At 45.0% G+C, this 27,909-nt stretch overlaps 1 protein-coding gene across 10 annotated transcripts in view; it reads left to right on the plus strand.

Moving 5' to 3' along the window:
- The window catches only part of YTHDC1 (YTH N6-methyladenosine RNA binding protein C1), a 140,656-nt gene that overhangs the window by 42,976 nt on the left and 69,771 nt on the right, over window positions 1–27,909 (plus strand). For 5 of the 10 annotated variants that reach the window (XM_085636520.1, XM_085636518.1, XM_085636521.1 and 2 more), the window contains 5 exons: window positions 2,069–2,158; window positions 2,552–2,605; window positions 3,441–3,535; window positions 4,506–4,614; window positions 4,702–4,819. In XM_085636520.1, the coding sequence (XP_085492646.1) occupies window positions 2,069–2,158; window positions 2,552–2,605; window positions 3,441–3,535; window positions 4,506–4,614; window positions 4,702–4,819 (466 nt within the window). The remainder of the gene's footprint in view (window positions 1–2,068; window positions 2,159–2,551; window positions 2,606–3,440; window positions 3,536–4,505; window positions 4,615–4,701; window positions 4,820–27,909) is intronic. The other 5 variants (XM_085636525.1, XM_085636522.1, XM_085636527.1 and 2 more) reach the window with 1 other exon arrangement.

Genomic DNA, 27,909 nt, shown 5'->3' on the forward strand with positions numbered 1-27,909 from the left:
TACTGTCTGTTATTCTCTGATCTGCGTGTGATGTCTTCCCTCGGTTTCTGATGCCCGTTCATCCTGCTGAGAGGGGATAACAGTGGGTAAACGTGATATCGGAGTCCACCACTCCGTACTGTCTGTTATTCTCTGATCTGCGTGTGATATCTCGGCTGTCCCGTCACACACCCCTAAGGGTATCCAGGCACCGGTGGCAGTTGGGGAGATTAAGCGAGCTATTGCCCAGGGTCACATGATGCGGAGCTGCTGCCGAGGATCAAACTGCAAGCTCTGCACTCCGGAGTCAGCCGCTCCGGCAGCTGTGCCACTCTTCACCCCATGGACACAGTTCCCCGGGGGTTTGATGCTTGTGCCTCTTTTGGATCCAAATAAATGTTGGTGCATTTAGTTGCAAGACTGACTGGGCGTGAATTATAAGACAAATAATTTATAAAAACCAGTTAATTTAATCTATAACCTCCTTTAGAATCTCTGGTCCTGATTTAATTAGCTGAATTATATAGGTGTCTTGCATATTTCACCAACTCGCTCCATCAGGCCTAAGGTTCTACCTGATGTGAATTGCCTTGCATGAAATTGTTCCCTTAGATATTTGAACAATTGTGTCTGAACAAAGAATGGTAATGTGGTCATTTATGCAAGTATACTGGTTATAGTTAATTGAAGAGTCGACCTCGAATTCACCCTTTTCTTTAATTGAGTATATTAAATTGCTCTGTGTTGACTCTGGTAAGTTTTAAAACATCGTTCAATCTGTTTGTCTATATTTATAAAGTTAAAACCTTTTTAGAAAGCTACAAAAAGTGAATTTATATAGGTGTGCTGCCCACACACAGAGACTGTTAAATGTAAAGGACAGTGTTGTGTTTCAGTGTTCTGGATTTTTCACTCCGCTTACAATACCATGTGCAAATGTTTTGCAAGATTGCCTTTCAAGCTACAATTGACATTTTAAGGGTGTTGATGAATTAAATCTAAGGGAGGCACTTTGGGTTGAAAATTGTCACTTGCTGTAAATGGGATAACAGCAAAAAAAATTGTAGATAAACCTAATTGAAAACAGACTTCAAATGCTGTTGTGGTTGCAAAATGCTTAGAACATCTAACCGAAAGAAACCATGCCGCACAAAGCGTCCAATAGAATCTGTCCTTTGTATTTGTAACACTGCATTGTAGTATTTGCACTCTTCCATTACATTTTGTTCTCTTGGCACTTTAATTTTAGGTCAGCAAAATCAAGCGATTGTATTTTAGACAAGGATCAGCTTTTATCTTTTCCCAGTTGATGTCATTAACTTGCTTTGTTGCAGGAAAATGTGTTCTGTTATCTTTATGATCCCATAAGCAAAATTAATTACTGCTAGCTGTTTAGTGTATCAAAGTTTTTCCTGAGGGCCTGGAAATTCAGTCTTTGGTGTACTGAGTATTGAACTGGATTTAAAGTGACATAGATCTGTTAAATGGATACCTCAGTTCCCTATGGTTGATTTGTAGGGTTCTGTGCAATATGGGCTTGTTTTCAGTCTGATGGCCAAAGATCATTGCATCTAATCATTTGGATCTGGTGCTGACCTATTGACATGTCCCCAGGTTGACTCTATATAAGGAATGCTGAGGCTTTCTGGGTCAGAAGTGTAGCATATTTTGAAACTGGGCAACTAAAACCACTTGATAATATGCTCTGAAAACTGATATCATGTTCTGACCCTTGATTGACTGTACATTTGACACCTTTCTTTGGATTGTATTTTAAGTTTCCAACTTGGTGGTCTTTAAGTGTCATTTGGAATATATTGAGGTGAAAGGATTTGTCAGATAACCATCAGCAAAAACAATCCGTTTTAACATTCCGCATATTCTGATGGGTGCTTTTTATTTCCAGCTCCGTGTTTTTAGCCTTATTGCTTAATAACTGGGATATGGTGGGAATGGGCCATGTTAGTTTAAAGCCCTCGGGTAGCTGAAAGGAGTAGCAGCAATAATCTGGAGCGTGTCTGGGTAATCTAAATCCCCAACAAACTTTGTTCAAAGTGAAGAATTTAAATTATCTTTTCACATTTTCTAGATCAGAAAAAGAAGGAAAGGAAAAGGGCTAGATCTATTTCTCCAATTGTGTTTGATAGAAGTGGAAGTTCTGCATCAGAATCCTATGCAGGTACTCTTTACTTTTATAGATACTTAAACTGATTTCCACAGTCATGAATCTCTACATCTTATTTATGATACACATTTTTTATGTGGATGCCATTTTATTTTTTCCCCATTTTTCAAAAAGGATCTCTTAGACATGGAAAGCTTTTGCCTATGCACTTGAAAATCCTTGAATTGCACTAGGGAATTATTTATTTTTGGTCTTGGAAGTTAATTTTAGCAATGATTTGTCAGAACTGTGAAACAATTGTCCGCGTTCAGCAGGCTCTGGTTTGTGTGTGTGGGTAAGCGTAATGTTAATGGTGATGCTTTTTTTCCCCTCCTGAACTAGTTATGACTTTACACACTGTTTAATATCTGCTAATCCTTAATCGAAATGTACTTTGACTATATACAGGTTCAGTTAAGAAGCATGAAAAATTATCCTCTGCTGTACGTGCTGTCGAAAAAGGTAAAATTTGCTTTTTTTTATTTTAACTATCCTCATTAAAATGAGGTGGGAAGTTAAGTCCCATTATTATTTTTGTCTAGTATAATAGTAACATTTTTTCGATGTTTAAATTGTGTTGTGCCCCTGGAATGACTTTAAATTCCATTTATCTGTGCCTAATCAACAGCTGGTTTTGCAGTCATTGTTTTTTGCACTATATATATATAACAGAAAAGCTGTCGTTGCAGGTATCCCTCTTGCAGCTGTTTAAGTCTAGATATGATTAAGCATGTGTATTTTTAGAATGTACGATCTGAGTAGGGTTCACGTCAGGTGGATGGGTTCTGCCTAAGCCTTTATCAAGAGGCAAATCAATTAGTATACTTGCTTCCTCTGTATACTTGTTTTGTCATGTGTGCATATGTTTCTCTCTATGCGATGACAGTGAAATAAATATGGCACTATAATAATGCCTTAAGTAGAGCAACTGTGCTAAAAGATGCACATTCACACAGAATAGTCCAAAGGTCAAATTGCAAGTTATGACCCTTATACAGCGATATTGTTACTAATAAAACACAGCCTCGCATATTGCTTGTTATAATGATTATAATTTGCGAATATTTCCTCCTAAAGACTACTTTAATTTTATGTCACAGTACTGCATGTAAATACATGTATATCAAATCTTTACGTATTCTGTTGCATAGTGATTTAGAGTTGAATAACTGCATTAGTATTTATGCTGCCTACTTCGTGGTATCTATATATGTTACAGTAATGTATGTTTAGGGTATATTTTGTAGTGTTAAAATGCAATTGGTTACCCTTATTTTTTATTTGCTTTGTTTTTTAGCTCAGACCAGTAAGCTAAAATATATAATTCAAGATGCCAGATTTTTTCTTATCAAGAGTAACAACCATGAGAACGTGTCACTGTCCAAAGCTAAGGTACATACTTCATTACTTAGTTTGAAATTGACCCAATTCCATTATGTGATGATTACTTCATTGGTTAAAGCCAGGTGAAATTTCAGTTCATATATGCAAGAATAAATAGCAGTCCCAAACAGCCTGCCATTTCCTGTATCATTTGCACACATTTTATTGATTGGGCTCTTTTCCCAAATCGTAATCTTACAAAGTATGTTGGGAGAAGTATTTGACCGTTTTATTGTCGCAATAATGTTGGTCCATTCTTTTTTTATCATCACTGTGAGCAGTAGATTTATAACAGACCATGGTGCCCTCCCGCAGTGAGGCCACACTTGGAACTTCTAGATTGCATAAAGACAAATATCTAAGACAGAAATTTGACTTTGATATTGCAAGATTTTCAGATGTACATACTGATCCTTCTCGTAGCTGGTGGTCCAAGGTGGGCATAGTCACTCGGAAGTTGATGAGATTAACACATTTGCACTAAGATTAATGAGTTGGGCTTTTTAAGTCGGAAACTCAAGATACCTGGATATTTTCTGACTTTGAGTGATTAGTAGAGTAAATATTTCCCACACCAGCATTTTTTACTCTGCTTTTCGTAACTTATGTTTTCATTGCAAAAACAAAATTCCAATTACATTCACCCACTGTGATATCTGTGCCTTATTGCCTCCTGTAATTGCACCCGAGACTGGTTTGTTGACAGATCTCATTCCTCTGTTAGAAGTTTCGACTGGTATCATTCATGTTCCCCTCTGCAGCACAACTTGCATGCCTAATTGGGTTCTGTGACCCCACCAATAGCTTATTACTCTTGCATCTCCTTTAAGTTGCCCTCCTATCATTAAATCAATCAAATTGTCACCCCCCAACTCTGTGTTGTATACTCATTTAGTCTTGCCTCCCTACCATGTCTGCTTACTTAAGTGCTTAACCCACACTTCGAGTTTGGTTATGTGTAATTTTGCTATGTTTCTAGGGTGTCTGGTCAACTTTGCCAGTAAATGAGAAGAAATTGAATGCTGCTTTCAGATCAGCAAGAAGTGTGATTTTGATATTTTCTGTGAGGGAAAGCGGTCACTTTCAAGGTATAGCTATTTACCACTTATTTTGATTGATTTGTTTGATCCCGGAATGATGTGCACGAAAATGTTAACGTTTATATTTTTTTGTAGGATTTGCCAGACTATCGTCTGAATCGCATCATGGTGGCTCACCCATTCACTGGGTACTGCCACCGGGTATGAATGCAAAGATGCTCGGAGGTGTCTTTAAAATAGACTGGATTTGCAGGTATGATTTGCTAATGTCTTGAGTTTCCCATTGTTTGATTCGTTATTAATTTTATCACGTTGTGGAGAATAACTGACTGCAGTTTTTTTTTTTAAGGTCTCGCTGAGTCAGCGAGCAGGCTCTGCTCGGAGAGACTTTAGTAAGTGAGGGCTTCAAAAAATGCTACCGCCGGCTACAGCTTGCAGTGCATGTGCGCGGGCACGCGCAAGCTGTGGCCTGCGGTAGCATTCCCCCCCCAGCTTTTTAGCTAGCTTGCTAGAACGCGCAACAAGAACGCGCGCTTGCGCGCGCATCCCTTGCATGTTTTAGCGCGTCATCGCGATCACTTTCGCTTTCACAGACTTTCGTGGCCAATGCTTGTTATCAAGGAGGTTAAGTGTACCCTTCGGCTTAGCTGTACTACTTTTGGAGCACTTTTTGTTCCCAGCGCGAGATTTGGCTGGAACATAGCCACTATTTGGTCCCAGCCACCCCTCAAATGTGAGTGTGCATTTATCGTTGGAAGCTTTTTTAACTTATCTTGGCTGCGAGTCAGGCTTCACAGAAGGAACTTACTGTCAGCGGCAAACTGCATTAAACAATTGGCGTTAACGTTACAGCTTCTCTCTTCAGTATTGAGAGACATGATCTAATTTTGAGGGGAATGCAACACAAAGAAACAGCCTAGTATTAAGCTCACGCAGGACTTTTAAGTGGTGCCGGGTCCTGCCGGTGCCCAGCGCCGGCAGTTCTAACAGCATTGGCATAGCCAATAGGTCTCGCTTTTGGGACCTCATAAGTATTTATTTATGCAGCACAATATCTTTGGTGCCACAAGAACTGTTGCATGGCTAAACACTTATAAGGTCCCAAAGACGAGACCTATTGGTTATGCCAATGCTTGTTTAAATTGATGCTCTCTGCCTACTTTTATTGCTCCCTAATGACCACATTTGTATTAGCATGTTGCGGATTCTGACACTAGTTTAAATTATTTTTTTTAACTTGTATTTAAAGACATGGCGTAGGTTTTTGCTGTAGTAAATGAAAATATATTGATTAGAATTGTTTGCATGCCATTTGCGTACTTTCTGGTGAAACATTACATGTTTTAAAATAGTTTTTATACTGGTCTGCTCATGAGGGGCCTCTCGAAAATTTGGGTTATAAGGTTAGAAAGGAATTCTGTGGAAAGGGAAGTTACTGCCCAGTGGGGGCATGATAAAAGTTGGTACCAATTGGAAGATTAGTGTAGTAAGCAAGAGGTTAACAAAGGATTGTACTTTGAAAGATTTGAAGGTGAGGCATGAGGATGTATAGTGCTACTAAGGGTAGACTGGGTAAAAATGTAACACATCTAAAATGAAGAGCGGCAAAAAAATGGCTTGAGCATCATCCCACAAAGAAGTCTCACTTGGGAAACGTGCTTTAAAATGCAGTTTTTATTCACTGATATTTCAGCAGCACAAAGATGACACATTGTCTTAGAAGCTAATTGCAATCCTGAGATGCTATTTTGTGGCTTAGGAATGTCAAATATTGTTGGAAAGTATTAAAAATCATGAGGCATTTATTGATGTATTTTGAGGTATTACTGTCTTCGTTTACCAGTGTGTTTTTTCAAATCGCTGATGATTTATTTGACTGGTATGTCAGGTTCAAGTTTTCTTATTTCTGTTATCAATGAAGAAATTTCTAGCTTTAAGAGTTTTCAATTCCATTAAGGACAAGGTGATGAGGAATTTGCCTCCTTTTTTTTGCTGTTTCAAAACATCAACAAATGAAAACAATAAACACAAACTACAAATCCATGAACAATAAGGTAACCTAAGCAGTCCTGTCCAGCAATTACCATCCTCCACAGTGACCAAATAGTATAAGACACCATTTCGGCTGCCTCTTTCTTTGCAGTTACCTTGTTCTACCCGTGCCATCTTGATAAACCATTGTCATCTGCATCAACAAGCTCGATAAATCCACCAGTAAATAGATATGGGAACCCATTAAGCCCTTGTGATCCTTGATATAGACTGGGCCACTGGAATTATGCGGCAGGCAAAGGCAAGATTATTCAGCATCGGTGACTAAATTATGTAACAAGAAAAGACAATGCAGCACATTTTGTGGTAGTATTTCATTATGTTATCATTTTTACACTTAACACTGGGCATAGGTTACACCTCATTGTTAACAATTTACCATTGATACATAGCAATAAACGGAAAGGTGACCAGTCAACTTTTGCAAATGGCCTCCCATTTTGCAGCAACACGTGTTGCTGCGTTTTAATTAACTTTTGAACCGTTTGAGCTAGTAACAGATTTTCTTTATTCAAATTAGCAGATTAATCAAAAGATAATGGATTTTGTGGCAAATGCGTGAAATCCATAATTATGTGAAAAAACGCAGCAGCTGTACAATCACATAATTTCAGTGACCCCGAGTATACACTGAGGTAAAGAGGGGACAAGGGGATCATATAATGAACATTTCAAAATTTAGTTTTTTTTAATTACATTTGTTTTCTTTATATCCGTATCCAACAGTACAGGTCTGGTAAATTCCACCCATCCTAATCGATTCGCCTCCTACATGGGCCTAATTAGTGTCTCATCCTATGTCTGGTTCATTATATGCCAACCTTTCTATTCCTCCCTCCCCCACCTCACATGTTACTTCTAGCATACTAACTTGTATTGACCCATCCATTCGTCTGTCACCTGTATCCCAGGCCTCGCAAATTTTCTCATACTACTTCTCGCAGCCCCTGCCCTTAAAGTCCACCTTCTCAGTTTTAAAACGTGCCATACCTTCTTCCAGATTCCGGATCCGCAGCACTGTCACATCTCCACTTCTGTGCAATAGCCCTCTTTTGCCATCACAACATACCAAAATCTTCTGGTATCTTGTGAGGTCCTAGGGTTTTGCAGCGTGAATCTTTCTGGATTCACTATGCTGTGCATTATTCCGCGATCTTGTGGTTGGGTCCGGATTCGTAGTCTTTTCTTTGTTTTTTTTTTTTTGTTTTTTTGTAGCCCAGGTGGGCGGCGACGACCACCATTTGGTGCACCTTCCGTGACGTCGTCGTGCTTCCTGCGGAAGTCCCACCTTTGGGGCGCCATCTTCAGATTCTTTTTTCCGCCGTTGGGTCTGGATCGTCATCGAGAAGCTCCAGAGTTACAACCGAAGAAAGAAGAAAGAAAAGCGAGTTTCGTCGACAAATACATCGGAGTTTCACAGGAAAGGAGGTTATTTCATCAGCAGCGCGAAGAAAGGAGGTTCAGCGCCCTTTTTTCTTCGACGACCTGGGAGAATGCGCACTCAGAGGCCCTGAGCGCAATGGACAAGACGCCATTCAAGTTCTGCCCAAACTGCCACCACAAATTCGCGCAGAAGGACCAGCATCCGGTCTGCAACCTCTGCCTACCGGTCGAACACCAGAGTAAGGACTGCAACGCCTGCTCAGCCTTCGCGCCGAAGACGCTCAGAGTGAGAGATCGGCAGAGAAGAGCCAACGCCAGCATGGATGGCAGGGATAAGGCCCCGTCGCTCTACGCTCTGGGCCTCTCCTCGGACGACGAGGACAACGTCGCCGGGACAGCCGAAAACTTCACGGTCGTAGAGACCGACAAGAAAAAAGAAGACGAGGTAAGAGAATCGTCGAGCGAAAAACAGAAAGTACCTCGAAAACACGAGGGTGACTCGAAAAAATCTGAGACTAAGTCCACGAAGGGAGCCCCGGCGCCAAAGGGGGAGCCATGGACAAGAGGCCGAGCGGATCCTTAGAGAAGGACTCCCTGGTGCCGAAAGACGCCGAAAGGCAAGGGTCGTCGAAGACAACCCAGGGAGCGGCCCGATCGACGCTGAAAGAACGGTCGACGTCGACGCAAGTTTCGACGAAAAGATCCGCGGTCGACGCCGAAAGCATCTCCGAGATGGAGAAAAAGAAAAGGAGGCTCGAGGCCGAAATGGAGAACATCCTTCAAAGGAAGAAGGAGTTTGACGCCAAGATGAAGGAATTCAAGATTCCAACGATTTCATCGGCGGACGTCGTCGAGGTCGAGGAAGAATTCGACACCGAGGGACTGATGAGGGATCTCGAAGAGGAAGACGATACCTACTATGAAGAGGAAGCCGAGGAAGAAGACCAACAGTCGGTCTACGGCTCGGCACCATCGACCAGCCAGGAGATTGAATGGCAGGATCTCGACACCGAGAACCCGGAGGAGTCCGTGGACACGTACCCTTCGAGGCCTTCGCCACCCGACGACATCGCGGTGTACAATATGGTGGTCAGGAGCGCAGCGACAGCCTTCGGCGTCAAACTCGACGAAGAGAAGCCGAAAGCCGATTTTCTCGTCGAGACCCTGCTCCCCATCCAGACAAGGAGCCAGTTCCTCCCCATGCTTCAAAGCGTGATGAATCAGGGGAGAGAAGCCTTCAAGGAACCAGCGACCTGCCGGTCTATCACTCCGAGGACTGAGAAAAAGTATAAGCACTCTTCCCTCGACCCCCCTTACATCAAGGGTAGCGTGACCGCAGACTCCATCATAGCGTCCACGGCCAGGAGAAGGGCCAACGTACCAGCAACCTCGGGCCCACCACCTGATAAAGAGAGCAGGAGGATAGACCTCACAGGAAGAAAGGTCGAGAGGAACGCCGCTATGCACTGGCGCATGGCGAATTCCAATGCTCTCCTCAATAGACACCAGTACCAGCACTGGGACGAGATGGGAGAGTTAGTAAAGCATCTCCCCGAAGAATACCGCCAGAGAGCCTCACACCTAGTTGATGAAGGCAAAAACATCGCCAACTCCTGCATAAAGACGGCGTTGGACGGGGCAGAGACCTCAGCAAGACTCATGGCCATAGGGGTCACCGAGAGAAGGCATGCATGGTTAAGAATCTCGGGATTCAAACCGGAGGTGCAGAACAACATCCTTAGCACCCCCTTCAACGGAGAGACACTGTTGGGAGCAACAGTTGACGAGAAGCTCACCCAGCTAAAAAGAGATAACGAAACGGCGAGGTCCATGGGGGCCCTACAGCACAGAGGAATGAGGCGAGGCAACCCCTCAAGGAGACCCTACGGTAGGGGAGGAAACCAGCAGGGCCCGTCGCACCAGACGTTCCAGCAGGGTCAGCAGGGTGAAGGTCACGGACAGGGTCAGCAGAAGCAAAACTGGCAGTACCAGCCCCGGGGCCAGTCCTTTCGCGGGAGAGGGAACGGACGTGGCCAGAGAAGGAGAGGGGGGGAGCAGCCCTCATCAAAGTGACTCTGCACGCAGGAGGACGCCTACCCTCGACATGCCCCCAAGGGGGAGGCGCGAAACAGTAACATCGAGGGGGAGAGAAGGATCAGAAGCCTACGAGCATACAACACCAGTAGGCGGAAGGCTGAGACTCTACCTTCACGAGTGGCAGCGTATAACCACAGACAAGTGGATACTGAACATCATGCAGTACGGGTACTGCGTAGATTTGGAAAGGAAACCGCCAAACAGGAAGCCAAGGGGAAGGCAAAGATCGGAACAAGAACTGACCCTACTCAGAGAAGAAACACGGAAGCTTCTACAAAAGGAAGCCATAGAGCCAGTGCCGTTCAGAGAACGCAACAAGGGGGTCTACTCAAACTACTTCGTGGTCCCGAAGGTAGACGGGAGCCTCAGACCCATCCTAGACCTGCGATACCTAAACAAGTTCGTCAGAACGCAAAGGTTCAAGATGACTTCGCTGCAGGAGGTGCTGCCCCAAATAAGACACGGAGACTTCATGGTCACCGTGGACCTCAAAGATGCCTACCTGCACATCCCAGTAAACAGAAGACACAAGGGACTTCTAAGGTTCAACATCGACCAGGAACACTACCAGTTCACAACCCTGGCATTCGAATTAAAATCAGCACCAAGGGTTTTTACAAAATGCCTGTCGGCGGTCGCGGCCCACCTACGAAAACAGGGGATACACGTCTACCCCTACTTAGACGACTGGCTGGTCAAGGCAAACTCGTGCGAAAAGTGCGCTGCGCATGCAAAACGCGTAACAGACACTCTCACGAACCTGGGGTTCTCAATCCACTGGGGGAAGTCGTCGATGGAACCGGAGCAGGTGAAGATTTTCCTGGGGGCAAAAATCAACTCCCTGTGCGGCACCGTGGTGCCCAGCGACAGGAGGACAGATGCCCTACTGAAGGAGACGCGGCTCTACCAGAAGGGGCGAGCTCTGACAGTGAGGGCGGTGAGCAAATTGATGGGGATGATGGCGTCGTGTATCCAGCTAGTGCCGAATGTACGCTTGCACATGAGACCATTCCAGGAATGGCTACAACAGCAATGGTCACAAGCAAACGGAAGTTGGGAGGATCTAGTGGTTGTTACGCACGCAGTGCAGGAGGAGATAACTTGGTGGAACAGAGACAACATGACAGCAGGGAGAAGCCTGACACCACCAAACCCAACAATGACCATTACCACGGACGCATCGCAAAAGGGATGGGGGGCACACATGGACAACCTCAGAGTGAGGGGTCTGTGGGCTCCAGCAGATGCGGTTCGCCATATCAATTACCTCGAGTTGAAGACAATCCTACTAGCCCTGAAGGCATTCCAGAGGCACCTGTACAACCAGAGGGTGTTGGTTCAAACGGACAACACCACGGCAATGTTCTACATCAACAAGCAGGGGGGGACACAGTCGTTCCCTCTCTCCTCTCTGGCTCAGGAGATTTGGAGATGGGCCATACCTCTCAGGATAGATCTACTGGCAATTCACCTACCGGGGAAGGACAATGTGGAGGCAGACTGGCTAAGCAGGCAGACCTCTGCATCTCACGAGTGGGAGCTCAATGGCCAGGAAACGAAGAAGCTTTTCCGGAGATGGGGAACTCCCACAATAGACCTATTTGCAACACGCCAAAATGCAAAATGCCAAAGCTTCGCGTCCAGGGAACCAGATCAGCAATCCCAGGGGAATGCCCTATGGATAAGCTGGTCGAGGACATTTGCCTACGCCTTTCCACCGATACCCCTGTTGCACACAGTGCTCAGCAAGTGCAGGACCAGCAACATGACTCTAATCCTAGTGGCCCCGCAGTGGGCGAGGCAGACATGGTTCTCACAAATTCAAGAAATGGCGCAAGGCAATCCGTACAGGTTCAAGAGGAGAAAAGACCTGCTCTCAATGCAAAACGGGGAGGTCCTGCACCCAGAGCCAGAGACCCTCAACCTGGCAGCATGGCTCCTGAAGACCTAGAGTTCGCGCACCTAAGGTTGCCTCAGAGCACTATGCCAGTGCTACGGGAGGCAAGGAAACCAACTACAAGAAAATGCTACAGCGCAAAATGGAAAAGATTCACGGTGTGGTGCAGGAAAAAAGGCCTGCAAAACAGAATGACAAGAGACTCAACTGTGCTGAGGTACCTCACACACCTTCTAAAGAGTAACCTCTGCTCGAGCTCCCTAAGGGTACACCTAGCAGCGATCGTTGCCTACACCAGAGGTGAGAAGGGTACGAGTTTCTTCACCTCGCAGGTGGTGAAGAGATTCATGGAGGGAGCCAAAAGAATGGCCCCCCCGAAAAGGTTGCCGCCGCCGGCATGGAATTTAAACGTGGTTCTGACGGAGCTCATGAAGGCGCCGTTTGAACCCATTCACAAGGCCACTCTGCAAATGTTGACGATGAAAACTGCCTTCCTAGTGGCCATAACCTCACTACGCAGGGTGAGCGAGCTTCAGGCACTAACGCTACAGGAACCCTACATTAAAATTCACAAAGACAGGGTAGTCCTGAGGACGGACCCACACTTCATGCCCAAGGTAGTGTCGGTGTTCCACATGAATCAGAGTATCCAGATACCAAGTTTCTTCCAAAACCCGACTACAAACGCAGAAAAGGCACTGCACACCCTCGATGCCAGGAGAGCGGTGATGCACTACTTTGAAAGAACCAAGGAACTCAGGAAGTCGAAGCAGCTGTTTGTGTCCTTTGCTACTAGCTTCATGGGTAGACCAGTGACCAAGGGCACCATCGCTAGGTGGATTGCCCTCACTATTCAATTCTGTCACAAACAGGCTGGACAGGAGCTAGCGGAGGGGCCCCAGGCTCACTCCACAAGGAAGAAGGGGGCCACCGTTGCCTTCCTGGCAAACACGCCCATCCAAGACATTTGTCTGGCTGCAACTTGGGCATCTGTGCACACGTTCACAAAACACTACTGCGTGGACATTCAGATGAATAAGGAAGCACAGGTCGGACAGAAGGTGCTACAACACATTTTCAACGACCAACGATCATCTTCCACCCAGCCACCACAAAATTAGGAAAACCGCTACAAAGTCTATGCACAGCATAGTGAATCCAGAAAGATTCACGCTGCAAAACGAAAAGTTTCTTACCTGTCGGTGTAGTTTTGCAGCTTGAAGATCTTTCTGGATTCACTAGCGAACCCACCCACCTCCGCCAGGAAGATGAGGCTGGAGGAAGAGGGGGTAAAATGGAAAAGATCAAAGAAATGGAAACGTTCAGAAAATGGACAAAAGGATTAAGCAATCGCCTAGGGTAAAAAAAAAAAAAAAAAAAAAAGAGGGAAAAAAGAACCCGAAGATGGCGCCCCAAAGGTGGGACTTCCGCAGGAAGCACGACGACGTCACGGAAGGTGCACCAAATGGTGGTCGTCGCCGCCCACCTGGGCTACAAAAAAAAAAAAAACAAAGAAAAGACTACGAATCCGGACCCAACCACAAGATCGCGGAATAATGCACAGCATAGTGAATCCAGAAAGATCTTCAAGCTGCAAAACTACACCGACAGGTAAGAAACTTTTCGTTCCTCGATCCCCAACAGGGACCTTCAGGGGAGACCAATCAATACTAACTCCTACTGCCTCCTCCAAGGATTTGGTCATTCGTTCCCAGAAAGGGGTATCTCCGGACAGTTTCACCAAGTATGGAGAAAGGTTCCCTCATTGCCACATCCACAGAGACACATCCACAGAGAGACTAGGAATTTTCAGATCTCCCAATTTTGTGGAGTAGTGTTCTGGTGTAATGTCTTATGCAGGAGTTGAATCAATCTAAAGTTAGCCTCGAGGGCCCCTCCGGCTAGGAAGCTTAGCACGTCCTGCCAGTTGTCATCTTTCTTACTAAGATCTTGCTCCCATCTATCTTCGAGGTGTACGAGCGGCCCTTATGTATGTCGCCTTCGTGCACTGTCTCAATGATAGGTTTATTCTGTACCCTCGCATCTAATAGCCTCCTCTCTAATGGGGATTCCTCCTGAGTTTCCTCATCTTTGTTTATGCTGCGAATTAGGGTATTTCTGAGCTGCCTTTACTGGAGCCACTGCTTGGACGACAATTGGTCCTCTCTACAAATGTTCAAAAGGGACGACCCCATTAGCATCCCACACCTTGCCAGTGTGGTGAGGACTATCCTGTCCTACTCCAGGAAGCTCTTAAGACTAGTCACTTGTCGCAGTCGGGTACCTTCCCAAAGGGGTGTGTCGGGCAGGAGTCTCTTGTCCATCTTTATCTCCCTAAGTAAGGAATATCAGATGTCCAAAACGGTGGATGTTGCCGGGCTTGCCAGTACATGTAAGTGACCCCCATACAGCACACGCATACAGCTATGGTCCCCCATCCATCCAGTCACTGCTCAGTAATCTCCATCTGCGTACACCCAATTATTTACCACTCCAACCTGTGCAGCTTCATAATATTTTTGCAGATTAGGCAATGCTATACTTACATTGCATTTAGAACATTGTAGGGTGTGCATCGCATTACAGGGCTGTGCTCCCAACCAGATCAGTGTACTCAACAGGCTGTCTATTTGTGGGGAATTTTTTTTCAGTAGTTTATATGGACAATTCTGCTATACATGCAGAAATCTGGGGCGGGCTATCATTTTATACATGGCTGATCTGCCCAGCAACGACAACAGCAGAGTGCTCCAATGTTTCACGCCTCTGCCCATTCTCTGAAGTAATGGTTCAAGGTTGGCCTGAGTATGGGAGATGGGATCACTGGTTATCCATATTCCTAGATACTTAAAACTATGGGGCACCACCCGTATCAGCAGTGGCAGCTGGTCCACTTGTCTCCAACCCCCTCCCCGTTGGAAACAGGAGTGACTTTTCCCAATTAACTGCAGATCTCGAGAGCTCCCCAAATATTTGGAAAATATGTTTTGGCACTGAACAGAACAGACTTGCACATGAAAATAAAACTGTGTGCAAAATATGCAGAACACAGACCTGTTGTAAAATGATAGATCTATAGAATACAGGCAGGAAGGATTCAGCTGATCCATATTTTAAAGGGTAATGCAAATAACAGATCACATTTTTTTGTCATGGATTATAGAGCGATGTGCAAAATACGCAGCGCACAGGCCAATTGTGGAACAGATCTTTAAACAGCAATAAACAAAAACATGTTGCAAAGTTGTCTTACTAAGAAGCTGGCCTACTACAGTCCAGACAGTGTGTTTAGAACAAACCAATAATCAACTGACCAATATAACTATGTGCAAACTTTAATTAGTATTTGTCTTTGTACAGTCATTGGCAGCTGGTGGGGTGGTGCGAACTGAAGTGGCCTCCTGGCAAGGTTCCTGGCACTTATTTTGATACAGCTTGAGCTCTGCCGTAAGGTCTGGTCTCCAGCTGGAGAATTCAGTCAACTCTGTTCAGACAGAAGGGAAAAAGGTTGCTTGAACATGGGCCCCACTTGTTCAGAAGAAGCTAAAACACTTGGTTGCGTAATATCCAATCACTGGAATCATTCGGTAACGCAAATTCCAACCCGCCACCCCATTTTCTTGCCCCTGCAGATATTCTGTCATCACTGAAATGTGGTGTTGGAGGCAGATGTTTCAAAATTCCTTGTCTGCTTATGCTTATTTAATTATGTTCCTTCCCACTTGTTGATGTAGCAAACTGCTGATAAGTTGCCCATCCAAAGAAAGTTACAGCAGTTTGCATTCTGAGATGGTAATGCTCTAATGGCAAAGGAGTCCCAGGCAATTGATATGTTGAGCCAACTCTGCTCTTCAACATCTACCCCCTATGGAGAGCGCGCCTTACCTAGCTCTCCAGCTGCCCTTTTTTTTTGCTGTGTTTAAATTGTGTATTGTCATTAAAAGAAAGGGTATACAATTGAGGTATACTGCGATATGTAAATATAAGAGATAATACTGCCTCCCTTTTTAACCAAAAATGCAAAAAAACATGGAATGGGGTACAGCAGCATGACTCGCCTTTCTGAACAACAGTTCTCAAATTTGAGTCGCTAAGGTTGCTTTAGAAAGCAATAATTCATTGTCTGGGGAACCACATAATTCTAATTGGAACCCTTGAACTGTTTCTATGACCCAAACATCTTGTCAGTTTACCCCAGTTGTGAATAAACCAGCAAACTCCTCCTCATAGCATAACTTGAGATAAAGGGGCAACCATTACCTGTAAAGTCAGCGCTGTGGTTGAATGGAAGAATTCTCTTTTGCGAAATCTGGTCTCGCCACCTCTTGGTTTGGGAGTAAAGTAGGGTCCATCCTTTAGAACTGTCGAGCCGGCTGCCCTTTTGTTGTTTTAAGTAACCTCTTTGACGAACTTGTGAAAAGTGAGCCTGATGAGCAGCCGATGCCTTATCTCTCAGGCTGTTAAGGTGCTGACAAACCTTCCCAAGTCCTTAACAAAGGATCACCAAACAGGAGGCCTTCAGGAATGAGTTCAGCTGAAGCTAATTCTGACAGTTTATGATCGATGTGTACAAGGATGGAAGTTGCCTGTTTGCCAAGATGGTACAATTCGCATTTCCTCACTGTCAAATAGTCCGTTAAGCCCAGCTGGCGAGAATGTCTGGATCAATGCTAGGTCCTTTTTTCTTGGTTTGAAATGCCATTTCTAGAATTTTTGTGAGAGGACCTGACAAATCTAAATGTTTGTCCTGTCATGCCCAGAAAGGCCTGTCCTTCCTTTCTTGGTCTTGCAAATGAATTGCTTCATAAACGTTGTGTTCAGATCCACATCAAGAGCCTTGGCAACCTTGTCATAGAGAAATGGTCTCTGGCACTCTGTAGCCGATTATGCATCTCCTTCCCATAACTTTTCAAAGGCGTGATAGTACATATTCGGCCACTGCAGGTGGAGGCACCCAATCCGAAGATCTCGGATGCTCAATATTGTTAGCTCAAAGGATCGAGACCTGAGGTGCATATTTCTTGCGTTGTCTCAAAGGAGCTGTGAGATGCCGAGGAGGATGCCAAAGGTTCTCCTCCTAGAGGGGTCTGAGCATACTTTAAAAAAAATGACTGGTGAAAAGGTTAAAGGGCCACAGACTGTACCTTACTGACCGGTAGGTAAAAAGTTATCCGTGACCTCCTCCAGACCCTCTTCAATTCAGTAGTTGGAGGTGTCATTCTACCGTACTAGTCATATTTGTCCAGATTAAAGGCTTTTGAGGCTAACATGATGGCAGAAACTAGTGTATATGTAAATATACATATATAGATCGCCTCTGTTCAATATAGGGGGTAACTCGGCCCAAAGCAGTGGCAACCGGAAGGGTGTTTTTGGGGGGGGGGGGGGGGGGTGAGCACCCCTTAGCAAGTTATAAATCAGTCCAACTAGGGGAGCAAGGAAAGTGAAGGTTTTAGGCAAAGCCTATACAAAAGAATTGTTGCAAGCCCAAGAGACTCTGCACACTTCGTGTACCAGTGAAGGAAGCATAAATGTCTTGAGGGGCTGCAAATACTAAAAATGTGCGTAATGAGGTAGAGAAGTAACGCCCATATCAGAGTTGGGGATGTTAAGATTCCTGAATTTGCAAGCAAGGGGCAATGTTTTGTAGTAATGGAGCCGGACACGTTGAGGTATTTCAAGGTTGGTTTATTGAAGATTAGTAGTTGATTCCAGAAGTAATAATGTATAGGCCCCACCAGGAGCCGCCAGCAGGCAGCTCAGCCCATCTCAACTGTGCCTTTCTTGAGAGACACGCAACATGCCACAGAGCATCATCACACTGTAACATTCTAGAGGCATTGCATGTGATGAATGAGGAGGAGGACAAGTATAGACAGAGGTGTGATACTACACATCTCCCTTTCTTCCCCAACCCAACAACGGATAGAACAGTAGAGAAGTAAAAACACTGGAACAGGAAATGGCAAAAAGAGAAAAACTGCAAGGAAGGAACAGAAAGGTAGAAAGAGTGGGAGGAGAAACTGAGTGGAAGGAACAGAAAGGTAGAAAGAGTGGGAGGAAACACTGGTAGAAAGAGTGGGCCGAGAAACTGCATGGACGACGACAAAGGTAGAAAGAGTGGGAGGAAACACCGAAGGGTACAAACACGTATATTAGTACTCACCCTCCCTTCTCCATAAAACGAGAAAGAAGATGGAAAGAGAAACCCAAGAACTACTCCAGACACACCCACTGGCAGGAGAGGTATGAAAGTAGACAGGCATTGAGTAAATGGAAATAGCAAACAGAGAAGCAGAGGAAAGAACAAAAGATCCTTCAAACAGCAATAAAAAATAATAAATTACTCCAGTATTGGAGCCTTTCATAGATTCACATGCCTGAATCATTCCCCGTCGTCGAGACGGGAGTCTCCGGTACATAAAAAAGCTTTGCTTAGTATCATAGCAAACAGAAAAAAGGCCTAGGCCCATTTTCCTTTGCAACCCATAACCTTCGTTATGTAAAAAAGGACTAAACCAGTCCCTGAGCCAATCAGAGCCTCTCACCCTCTAGAACACTCCTGAGAGAACCTTCTGCCCTCAGATTTTCTACCGCACGTTGTGCTAGGGAGTCTCCTTTGAGCTCTGCTCAAATTCTACAGTTGGTTTTAGATTGAGGAGATTTTTTCTACTGAAATTTCTACATCATCTAGGAGAATGGCTGATAAAGAAAAGAAAGGCTTGTTTAGGGCCTGTGCCACCTGCTCAAAGAAGAGATTATATACTGATGATCCTCATAAGGACTGTATATACTGCCTTTACCCACACCACCAGGCGAAGGAGTGTAAGGTATGTCGCACCTTTTCTAATAAGACTTTAAGGGATCGTGAAGGCAGACTGCTAATTTGGCTCCAAAAACTTAAAACCAGGAAGGACGTCGTGTCTAGTGACAGTGAGGAGGCGTCAAATGTTTCAAGGAGATCTCAGAAGAGAGGCAGATCTCCTCAGGCTCATACCTCAGGGGAGAAACCTGAGAAGGCTCTTAAAAAGACCACTGCTGGGTCTTCAGAGCGCAGTCCCTCAAAATCTCCTAAAACTAAAGAAAAGGAGAGCAAGGGTCATGCTTCAGGGGTGGAACAGCCAAAGAAAACAAGTTCTGAGCCTTCAAAATCACCCCTTAAAATTAAACATGCGCTTAAAAAGCCAGCGTCTACTTCACCTGAGGAGAAATTAGGAAAATCTACATCGTCGACGGGATCGTCGACGAAGAAGGTAGCGTCGTCGACGACGAAGAGTGAAGTAAAAGTCATTATTAAGCCTGTACTCTCGTCGACGATGGCATCGTCGACGGCAGTGTCGACGACGAGAGCGGCGACGGCAATGACGACGACGACAACAACTACATCGTCGACGGCACCGACGACAACAACTACATCGTCGACGGCACCGTCGACGACGGTGACAACTACATCGTCGACGGCGGCAACGACGACTATGTCTACAGCGTCGACGACGGCATCGACGACGACGATGTCGACGGCGGTCAAAATGGCAATCTCGTCGACGGGCTCGTCGACGAGGGAAAAAACCCCGGAAAAGCGGGGTTTTGACAGGAAAAGAAGGATTACCCCGGATATTACGTCTCCTAGTAAGGTAACGCCTCTGGTTCCATCCCATTTATTGGAGGAAGAAGATTCGCAGGAAGAGGATAATGAGGGCCCGTTTGGCTATGCAAGTAGCCCCTCTCAGTTGCACGTTAAATGTCAGGAGGATGACTGGGAGGATGAGTATGGGGGTTATCAGGACCCCCCCCGACAACATGAACAGGAAGAGATGGTGAGTGTTCCAGCTTCTCTTCTGACGGATTTGCAGTTCATGTTGGATGATTACAAGAAGAGGCATACTTTGCCTCAGTCTACCCAAAGGATGCCAGTGGCTCCGGCGCACTCTGTGCCATGTACACCACTGCGAAGACAGGAGATACCGGTTCCGCGGCCACTAACACCTTTGCCACAGCCGGCTCTGGACACTTCTGAGGATGAAGAGCAGGAGGAAGGGGAGATAACAGATCCTAGTAAGGAATGGGATGAGTATTTGATTCCGTCCCCTTCATCTCCGTCACCAAGACCTGTGGATTCCCCTCCGGAGGACATTGGAGGGTTCCATAATCTGATGGAAAGAGCCGCGCAGAGATTTGCGCTCAGTATGTCATCAGATAAAGCAGAATGCTTTTTATATGATTTTAAAGAACCGTTTCGCAAGACTGTTAGATCTCTTCCAATTGTGAGTCATCTATGGGAGGAAGGTCTCAAAGTGATGGAGACGCCGGCAACGGTTACTCCAGTGCTGGCTAGGCTGGACAAAAAATACAAAGCGCCTTCCGATGCTCCGGCTTGTTTATTAGGTCACCCCAAACCGGACTCGGTTATAACTCAAGCGGCGCAGCAAAGGTCGAGGAATCCCTCTGCTCCAATTTCCACGCCACCGGATAGAGAGGGTAGGCGCTTGGATAATGCAGGAAAAAGGTTTTCGTCCATGTCTGCTCTTCTGGTCAAGGCAGCAAATGCACTAGCCATCCTGGGCAGGTATGATAGGCAGATGTGGTGCGACCTATCACCATACATTGATAGCATACCTGAAGCGGACAGACAAGAGGCTAGCAAAAATCCTCCAGGAGGGTGAAAGGACTTCGGCTGAAGTCATAGATTGTGCAATGGACATTGCGACCACGGCCTTCAGATCTCTGGGAGGAGCGGCGGTTTTGCGCAGACAAGGATGGTTGAGAGCAACATCTTTTAGGCCTGAAGTCCAGAATAAGATCTTGGATCTTCCGTTCAATGGGGAAGATCTGTTCGGAAAACATGTGGATGAGGCCTTACAGAGTATAAAAAAGGATACGGAAACAGCGAAATCTCTGGGAACATTGCAGTATAGGAAAGTTCCTTTTCGTGGCTCACGTGGTAGGGGCCAGCCCTCTTATAGAGGGGGTTATCAACAAGGCCGTTATTCTTCCTACTCCACATCATCTCAACCATATCGTCAACAACAATATTCACAAAGAGGAGGTTTCACAAAATCTACTCCTAGAGGTCGAGGAGGTCGTCAAGGGAAAGACACCACCCGAAGACAATGACATTCTGGTGACACTTACTCCTCATATGTCACATATTCCCCTGGGTGGAAGAATTTCCTATCATCATCAAAATTGGCAGCAGATAACGACGGACCAATGGGTCCTCCAGATAATTCAATTCGGTCATACTCTAGACTTTCTGGAAAGCCCCCCTTGTTCACCTCCAAGATTTCAAGAGGTCAAGTATTTGCATCAGATGCGTCAAATTCGGACAATGCTCCGAAAGGGAGCAATAGAACCGGTACCGAATTCCCAGAAAGGAAGGGGATTTTATTCCCGGTTTTTTCTGATCAAGAAAAACATTCTTCAATGGCGCCCCATTTTGGATCTCAGATCCCTAAATACTTACCTCAAGGATCAGACCTTCAGAATGATTTCCCTCCAGGATATTCTGCTGCTGTTAAACCCAGAGGATTATATGACCAAACTGGATTTACGGGATGCATATTTCCATATTCCAATCCATCCTTCACACAGGCAGTACCTTCGGTTCGTGGTGGCCGAAGATCATTACCAATTCAGGGTGCTTCCTTTTGGTCTGAAATCGGCCCCGAGGATTTTTACAAAATGTCTGGCTCCAGTGGCAGCGGTACTAAGGAGACAGAAACACCAAGTGTTTCCTTACCTCGACGACTGGCTAGTCAAGGCTCCATCGAAAGCGTCAGCCCAGTTGTCAACAGAGGCTTGCATAGAACTATTTGCCAGTTTAGGCCTCACTCTAAACGAGGAGAAGTCGACTCTACAACCTTCAAGAAATATAACTTTCTTGGGAGCGATTCTGGATACGGAGGTAAACAGAGCGTTCCCCTCCGAGGAGAGACAGCGCGGAATAATATCTCTATCCCAGGCGTTTATAAAAAGAAAGTCTCTTTCAGTACGCAGGTACAAGTCTTTGCTGGGAACGATGTCATCTTGCATTCCCCTCGTACCTTGCTGCAGACTACGGATGCGTCCGTTACAAGAGCAATTGGATCTTCAGTGGCATCAAGCGACAGGATCCTTCGAGGATATAATCAAAGTGACGCCGATCATGGTCCACGCGGCGACATGGTGGACCCGAAAACGAAACATCTCACAGGGTCTTTCTTTCCTGACTCAGCCAGCTCCATTGGTCATTACAACAGATGCATCCTTGGAAGGATGGGGAGCATTCCTTCAGGATCTGCAGGTCAGCGGTCGTTGGAAAGCGGACGAACAACAATTGCATATCAACCTTTTGGAGCTCAGAGCCGTCCGCTTAGCATTGTTAGCGTTCCTGCCAAGGATTCAAGGTGCAGCCGTGTTGGTAAGAACAGACAACACAACAGCAATGCACTATTTGAACAAACAGGGAGGCACAAGATCTCTCTCCCTGTCTCGGGAAGCCCAGTGGATATGGGAATGGGCTCTACGACACGAAGTATCCATTACAGCGGAACATCTTCCAGGGGACCAGAACACCAAAGCGGATACTCTAAGCAGACTAAAGTCTGTCTGTCACGATTGGGAAATCGACAACGGGATTTTGGACAACATCTTCCAGAAATGGGGAACTCCAATAGTAGATCTTTTTGCGACAAGGGAGAACAGAAAATGCCGGTTCTTCGCAAGCTGGCTTCCCCAACGGGGATCTTGGGGGAATGCGTTTTTGATGGCATGGTCAGGCATCTTTGCCTACGCCTTTCCTCCAATTCCCCTCCTGCCGCGGGTTCTTATGAAGATCAAGAAAGAACCATGCAAGTTAATCTTGATAGCTCCGTGGTGGCCCAGACAGCATTGGTTTGCGGAGCTCCTTCTGCTGTCAGAGGAACGTCCGATTTGCCTGCAGACAATACCGTCTCTGCTGACAATGTTCCAGGGGGAAGTTCTGCATCCGGATCCGAAATCTCTGCAGTTAGCAGCCTGGCTCCTGAATACCGTGAATTTCAACATCTGAATATCCCTACGGAGTGCAGAGAGATTCTATCTAGAGCTAGAGCGGATAGTACAAACAAGACATATCGGATGAAATGGAAAAGGTTCTGTTTATGGTGCAAAAGGTCTAACATTCATCCGCTGCTTTCAGAAGCTCACGAGATTATTCCATACCTCTTGCTTTTGGCTAAGTCTGGTTTGGCGCATGCGTCTATAAAAGTACATCTAGCTGCAATTTCACGCTTTAGAAGAACGGCCTCTGGTCCATCTCTGTGGTCTGCTAGAGTCATCAAGCAGTTTATGAAAGGTCTGTTCCGAGTTTTTCCTCCAATAAAACCACCACCACCTCTCTGGCAATTGAATGTCGTTCTTTCCCAGTTGATGAAACAGCCCTTTGAACCAATTCACAGGGCGGAACTGAAATTTCTTTCCTGGAAAGTTGCGCTTCTCATTGCACTCACTTCAGCCAGGAGAGTGGGAGAAATTCAGGCTCTCACGATCCAAGAGCCTTTCTTGCAGTTCAAGGAGGACAGGATAATACTCAGGACTAATCCAAGATTCATCCCTAAGGTTCCAACTGACTTTCATTTGAACGAACCTTTAATTCTCAAAAGATTTTTTCCACAACCATCAACAGCGGCGGAAAGAGCTCTCCACTCGCTGGATGTCCAGCGTTGTTTGAAATTCTATTTGCTGAAAACTAAGCCTTTCCGCAAGTCTTCACAGCTTTTTGTGGCCTACAGCGCACCCAGAAAGGGTTTCCCTTTGTCAAAGAGAGGAATTGCCAGATGGATATCAAGTGCCATAGGGTATTGTCATCAGGCAGCTGGCCGACCTTTGAATGCACGAGTCCGTGCTCATTCTACAAGAGCAGTCTCCACCTCTACTGCTCTATTTGCAGGAGTACCGATCCAGGATATCTGCAGGGCGGCGACCTGGACGAGTACACACACCTTCACCAGGCATTACTGCTTGGATGCAGCCACAGAGAGAGATGTGGCAGTGGGAGAAGCGGTGCTGAGGAACCTTATCCAGTAACGGTGAGCCTTCTTTACCATCCCTCCTTCCTTTGTTATGTACGTTGGCACATTTTATGGTTGTTTATTGTATTACCATTTGCAAAGAATTTTTGAGAGGTGGAATTTGGTTTACAGATACCAGTTTTATCACACTGTATATGTTTCCTGGATTCACTTTCTAGGTAACAAAAAATGTGCATTTATTTACTGCTCGCTATTCTGATTCAGGCATGTGAATCTATGAAAGGCTCCAATACTGGAGTAAGAAAACAAGTTACTTACCTGTAACTGTAGTTCTCCAGTATTGGACCTTTCATAGATTCACATGCAACCCACCCTCCTCCCCTGAGAGGCTCACCTCGGATTTAGCACAAAGAGTGTTATTGCACAAGTGCACGAAAATCTGAGGGCAGAAGGTTCTCTCAGGAGTGTTCTAGGGGGTGAGAGGCTCTGATTGGCTCAGGGACTGGTTTAGTCCTTTTTTACATAACGAAGGTTATGGGTTGCAAAGGAAAATGGGCCTAGGCCTTTTTTCTGTTTGCTATGATACTAAGCAAAGCTTTTTTATGTACCGGAGACTCCCGTCTCGACGACGGGGAATGATTCAGGCATGTGAATCTATGAAAGGTCCAATACTGGAGAACTACAGTTACAGGTAAGTAACTTGTTTTCTTGAGCAATATGAATGGAAAAACCCATATCGACAAGACCTCGTAAAGGGTCACACATTGAAGAATTGAGAGGGATAAACCCCCATATCGACAACCTCATAAAGGTCACATATTGAAAACACATAGACAAATTGAGAGGGATGAAACTCCCAATTGAAAACTTGGTACAGGTCACACATTGAAAGAAAAAAAAACATTGGAAAAACGAGTAATTGAACTGTTGAGGGTGACCATTTGAAATCGTGAGTACCGTGGTGAGTACAACACAATGTAATCCCAACTAGGGAATACTACTGGAGTATGCAAATTGAGAAGTGCAGTCCCGAACAGGGAAAACTGCATGTGCAATCCTGAACAGGGAAAACTTCATTGAAAAATAGAGTAACCAAACACATGCATGTACATTGATATAAGAGGGTAATCGAATAAGGGTGCAAAAATGTACCCATTTGAGCTAAATAGAATTGACTTGACCTACAATCGTGCACTTACATAAACAGTGTTTGCAATACAATTTGAAACCATGCATAAACGATAAATATCATTTGAACACATTGAGGGGAATAACCCCATAGCGACAACCTAGAAAAGGTCAAACATAGAAACTATTGAGCAGAATCGAAAAATAGAGAAACAACTTCTCTTTGAAGAACAATTGAAGATACTTGAGGGAGACCTGATTAACCCAAAAGGTGGCATGACTAGAAACAGTACCAATAGAGTGTTGAAGTAGTGCTTAAACGATCCGGCTCGAACAGTGTGAACAGTAGGACCATGCAGAAAGACAGGAAGGTTCCCTCACTTGTACTTACAGTCAGTTGATGGTCTGTAGGCGATCTCAAATGTACCATCCTTCGGCCCAGAAGATTTGAACAAAAAACTTTATAGAGAGGCTACTAGAAGCGGTTGTAGATACGTAGTGCGAAATAAAGGCATGAAGTGCCAACTAAAAGATGGCGCCACACTGCATCACGCCATGCTGAGTACTTCCCAGCACGCTCGTGCTCCAAGGCGTCCGCAAACAGCTTTGAAGGTAGGCAAGAAAGAGGACATCGTCAGGGGTTCAGGGGAAGCTGTGCGTGGCACCATGAAATGAAAGGTGTGTGAGCCGCTTTTGCATTTTTGAGCAACAGCGTGACAGGCGGTTGAACTGCCATAAATTTAGTGACTGTGAAGCCCAAAATGTAATTGGAATTGACTCACCCCATTAGCCAACGTGTGTACAACTCCCATAAGCACAGGAGAGGTACGGGACCCGTAACAACATTGAAATAGACTCACCCTATAAAACCATAGGTGCACCTGTAATGTGGGTGGCAGGAAGGCAATATTACCGCACCAGTCGTGCTTGAATTGAAGCAATTGCATTCATGGATATTCCAGCTCTGCTTTGACACTGTGATCAAGTATGTCGATGAATAGAGTCTTGATCCTCCGAGGCACAATTAAAGTACAACAACTGGAGATGTGTGTAGTCTTGATCCTCTGAGGCACAATTATAGTACAACAACTGGAGATGCGTGTGTTGGAACGAGACAGGTTGCTGGTTGAGAAGTTGTACTTCGAGCCAAACTGGAAGATTGGTTGATTCCTGAGGCGCCTCACTGAAGACACAGCAGTGGCTGAATTGAAACGCTTGAAAGGTGAAGTAGAGATTGAAACAGTTGAAAGGCAAGATTGAGAGATGAACTCTCTGAGGTCGCAAGAAGTAGAAACCGGAAACATTGATTCTTGATGCTTTGAAGATTAAATTAACAAGCAAGAAATATATATAATGGAAAACAACTTGACTTGAAGAGTTAAACTTATTCAATAGGCTTGAAAATAGATTTGAAAGCACCATTGCAATCCTTACTGGGAACACTGCACAAATTGAAATTGAGGAAATTCAGTAAAAGAACTTTCCAACCCCTACTAAGGAATAGTGCACAAATTGAAATTGAGAACATCGAGTGGTAACATTTTGCAATATCTCCCGGAAAAAAAAATGCACAAATTGAAATCCAGTAATTGAAATAATGTTATCAAATTGAAATAAGTTGATATGTGCAGTTCGAGCAGGGAGTACTGCATGCACGGAAGTGTAACCACGGCAAACTTAAACAAAGTGTAATTAGGGTCCATGTGTGTACCCAGTTGAGATGGATAGAAATTACACAGATTCTTGTGAAGGAGTACATTTGTTAAACAAAGGCACAAAAGTAAACAGACTAAAAAACCATTCGTAATACAAATCGACTAGAACAATTGGAATCAAGCGCAAACATGCATGTGAATAGAGATTTAGGAAGAGTGAATGAGTGTGTAACTGAGGCGGATGGATATATGCACACCATAGAGTACGATAGAAATAACACAGCTGCAATAGGGTGAATGATACATTTGAGGCAACAGTAACATTATGTAAAGCACAGCAGGCCCAAACATACATGCATATATGAAAAGCAGACTTAATATGTTAATTGATTTGAAGAGATGACCGTGTGAAAGTCACAGTATAAATATGAGAAAGTACAAATCACAAGTGACTTAGACACACACCTCACATGACATTGAGAACCTCTCAGGCGTGAAAAGCATGTGCTTGAATTAAGGCCTAGAACGTGAGAAACAGCATGGCTCGTAAGAAGGTCATTGACATAGCGCTAGAAACAGACTAAATTGAAAACACATGAGGAGACCTTGAAAAGTCACAAATGTAACACAGCGCGTGACAATTGAAAAGTACCTTTGAAATATTGAAGTAACGCTCCAGTAGATACGTGCCTTTACTAGGGAGAATCCACACTGGGGAATGCCACGCCGAGAATTCATCATGCACATATTGAACAGGCAGTCAGGCGATTACCACACAACAATAATTGAAGGTGCCCAGTGATGAAAAATGAAAGACAAAGGTCAGGAAGGAATCACGGAGACTAAGCGTTTTTGTGAAGAGTATCCTGAATACGCAACGTCGGCTTGATAGTTGAATAAACTTTATAGAGCATGGACAATTGAAACGTGGTTGGAAACTTGCAGACCTGGCATACAATCCTTAGTGCCTCAAAGCACAAGATGGCGGCACGTTGTGCACATCGCGCCGGGAGGTTCACAGCACGTTTGTACACCAAACCGTGTAGCAGAAACCCGCGGACTGAAAACTACGCTACATAGAAGATTCGGCAAATGGAAGACATCACAGGAGATGCACAAAGAATCAGCTGGAGGTAAGGCT

Source organism: Triturus cristatus, chromosome 2_1 (genome assembly GCF_964204655.1).
Source record: "Triturus cristatus chromosome 2_1, aTriCri1.1, whole genome shotgun sequence".
In the NCBI taxonomy this organism is placed as follows: domain Eukaryota; kingdom Metazoa; phylum Chordata; class Amphibia; order Caudata; family Salamandridae; genus Triturus; species Triturus cristatus.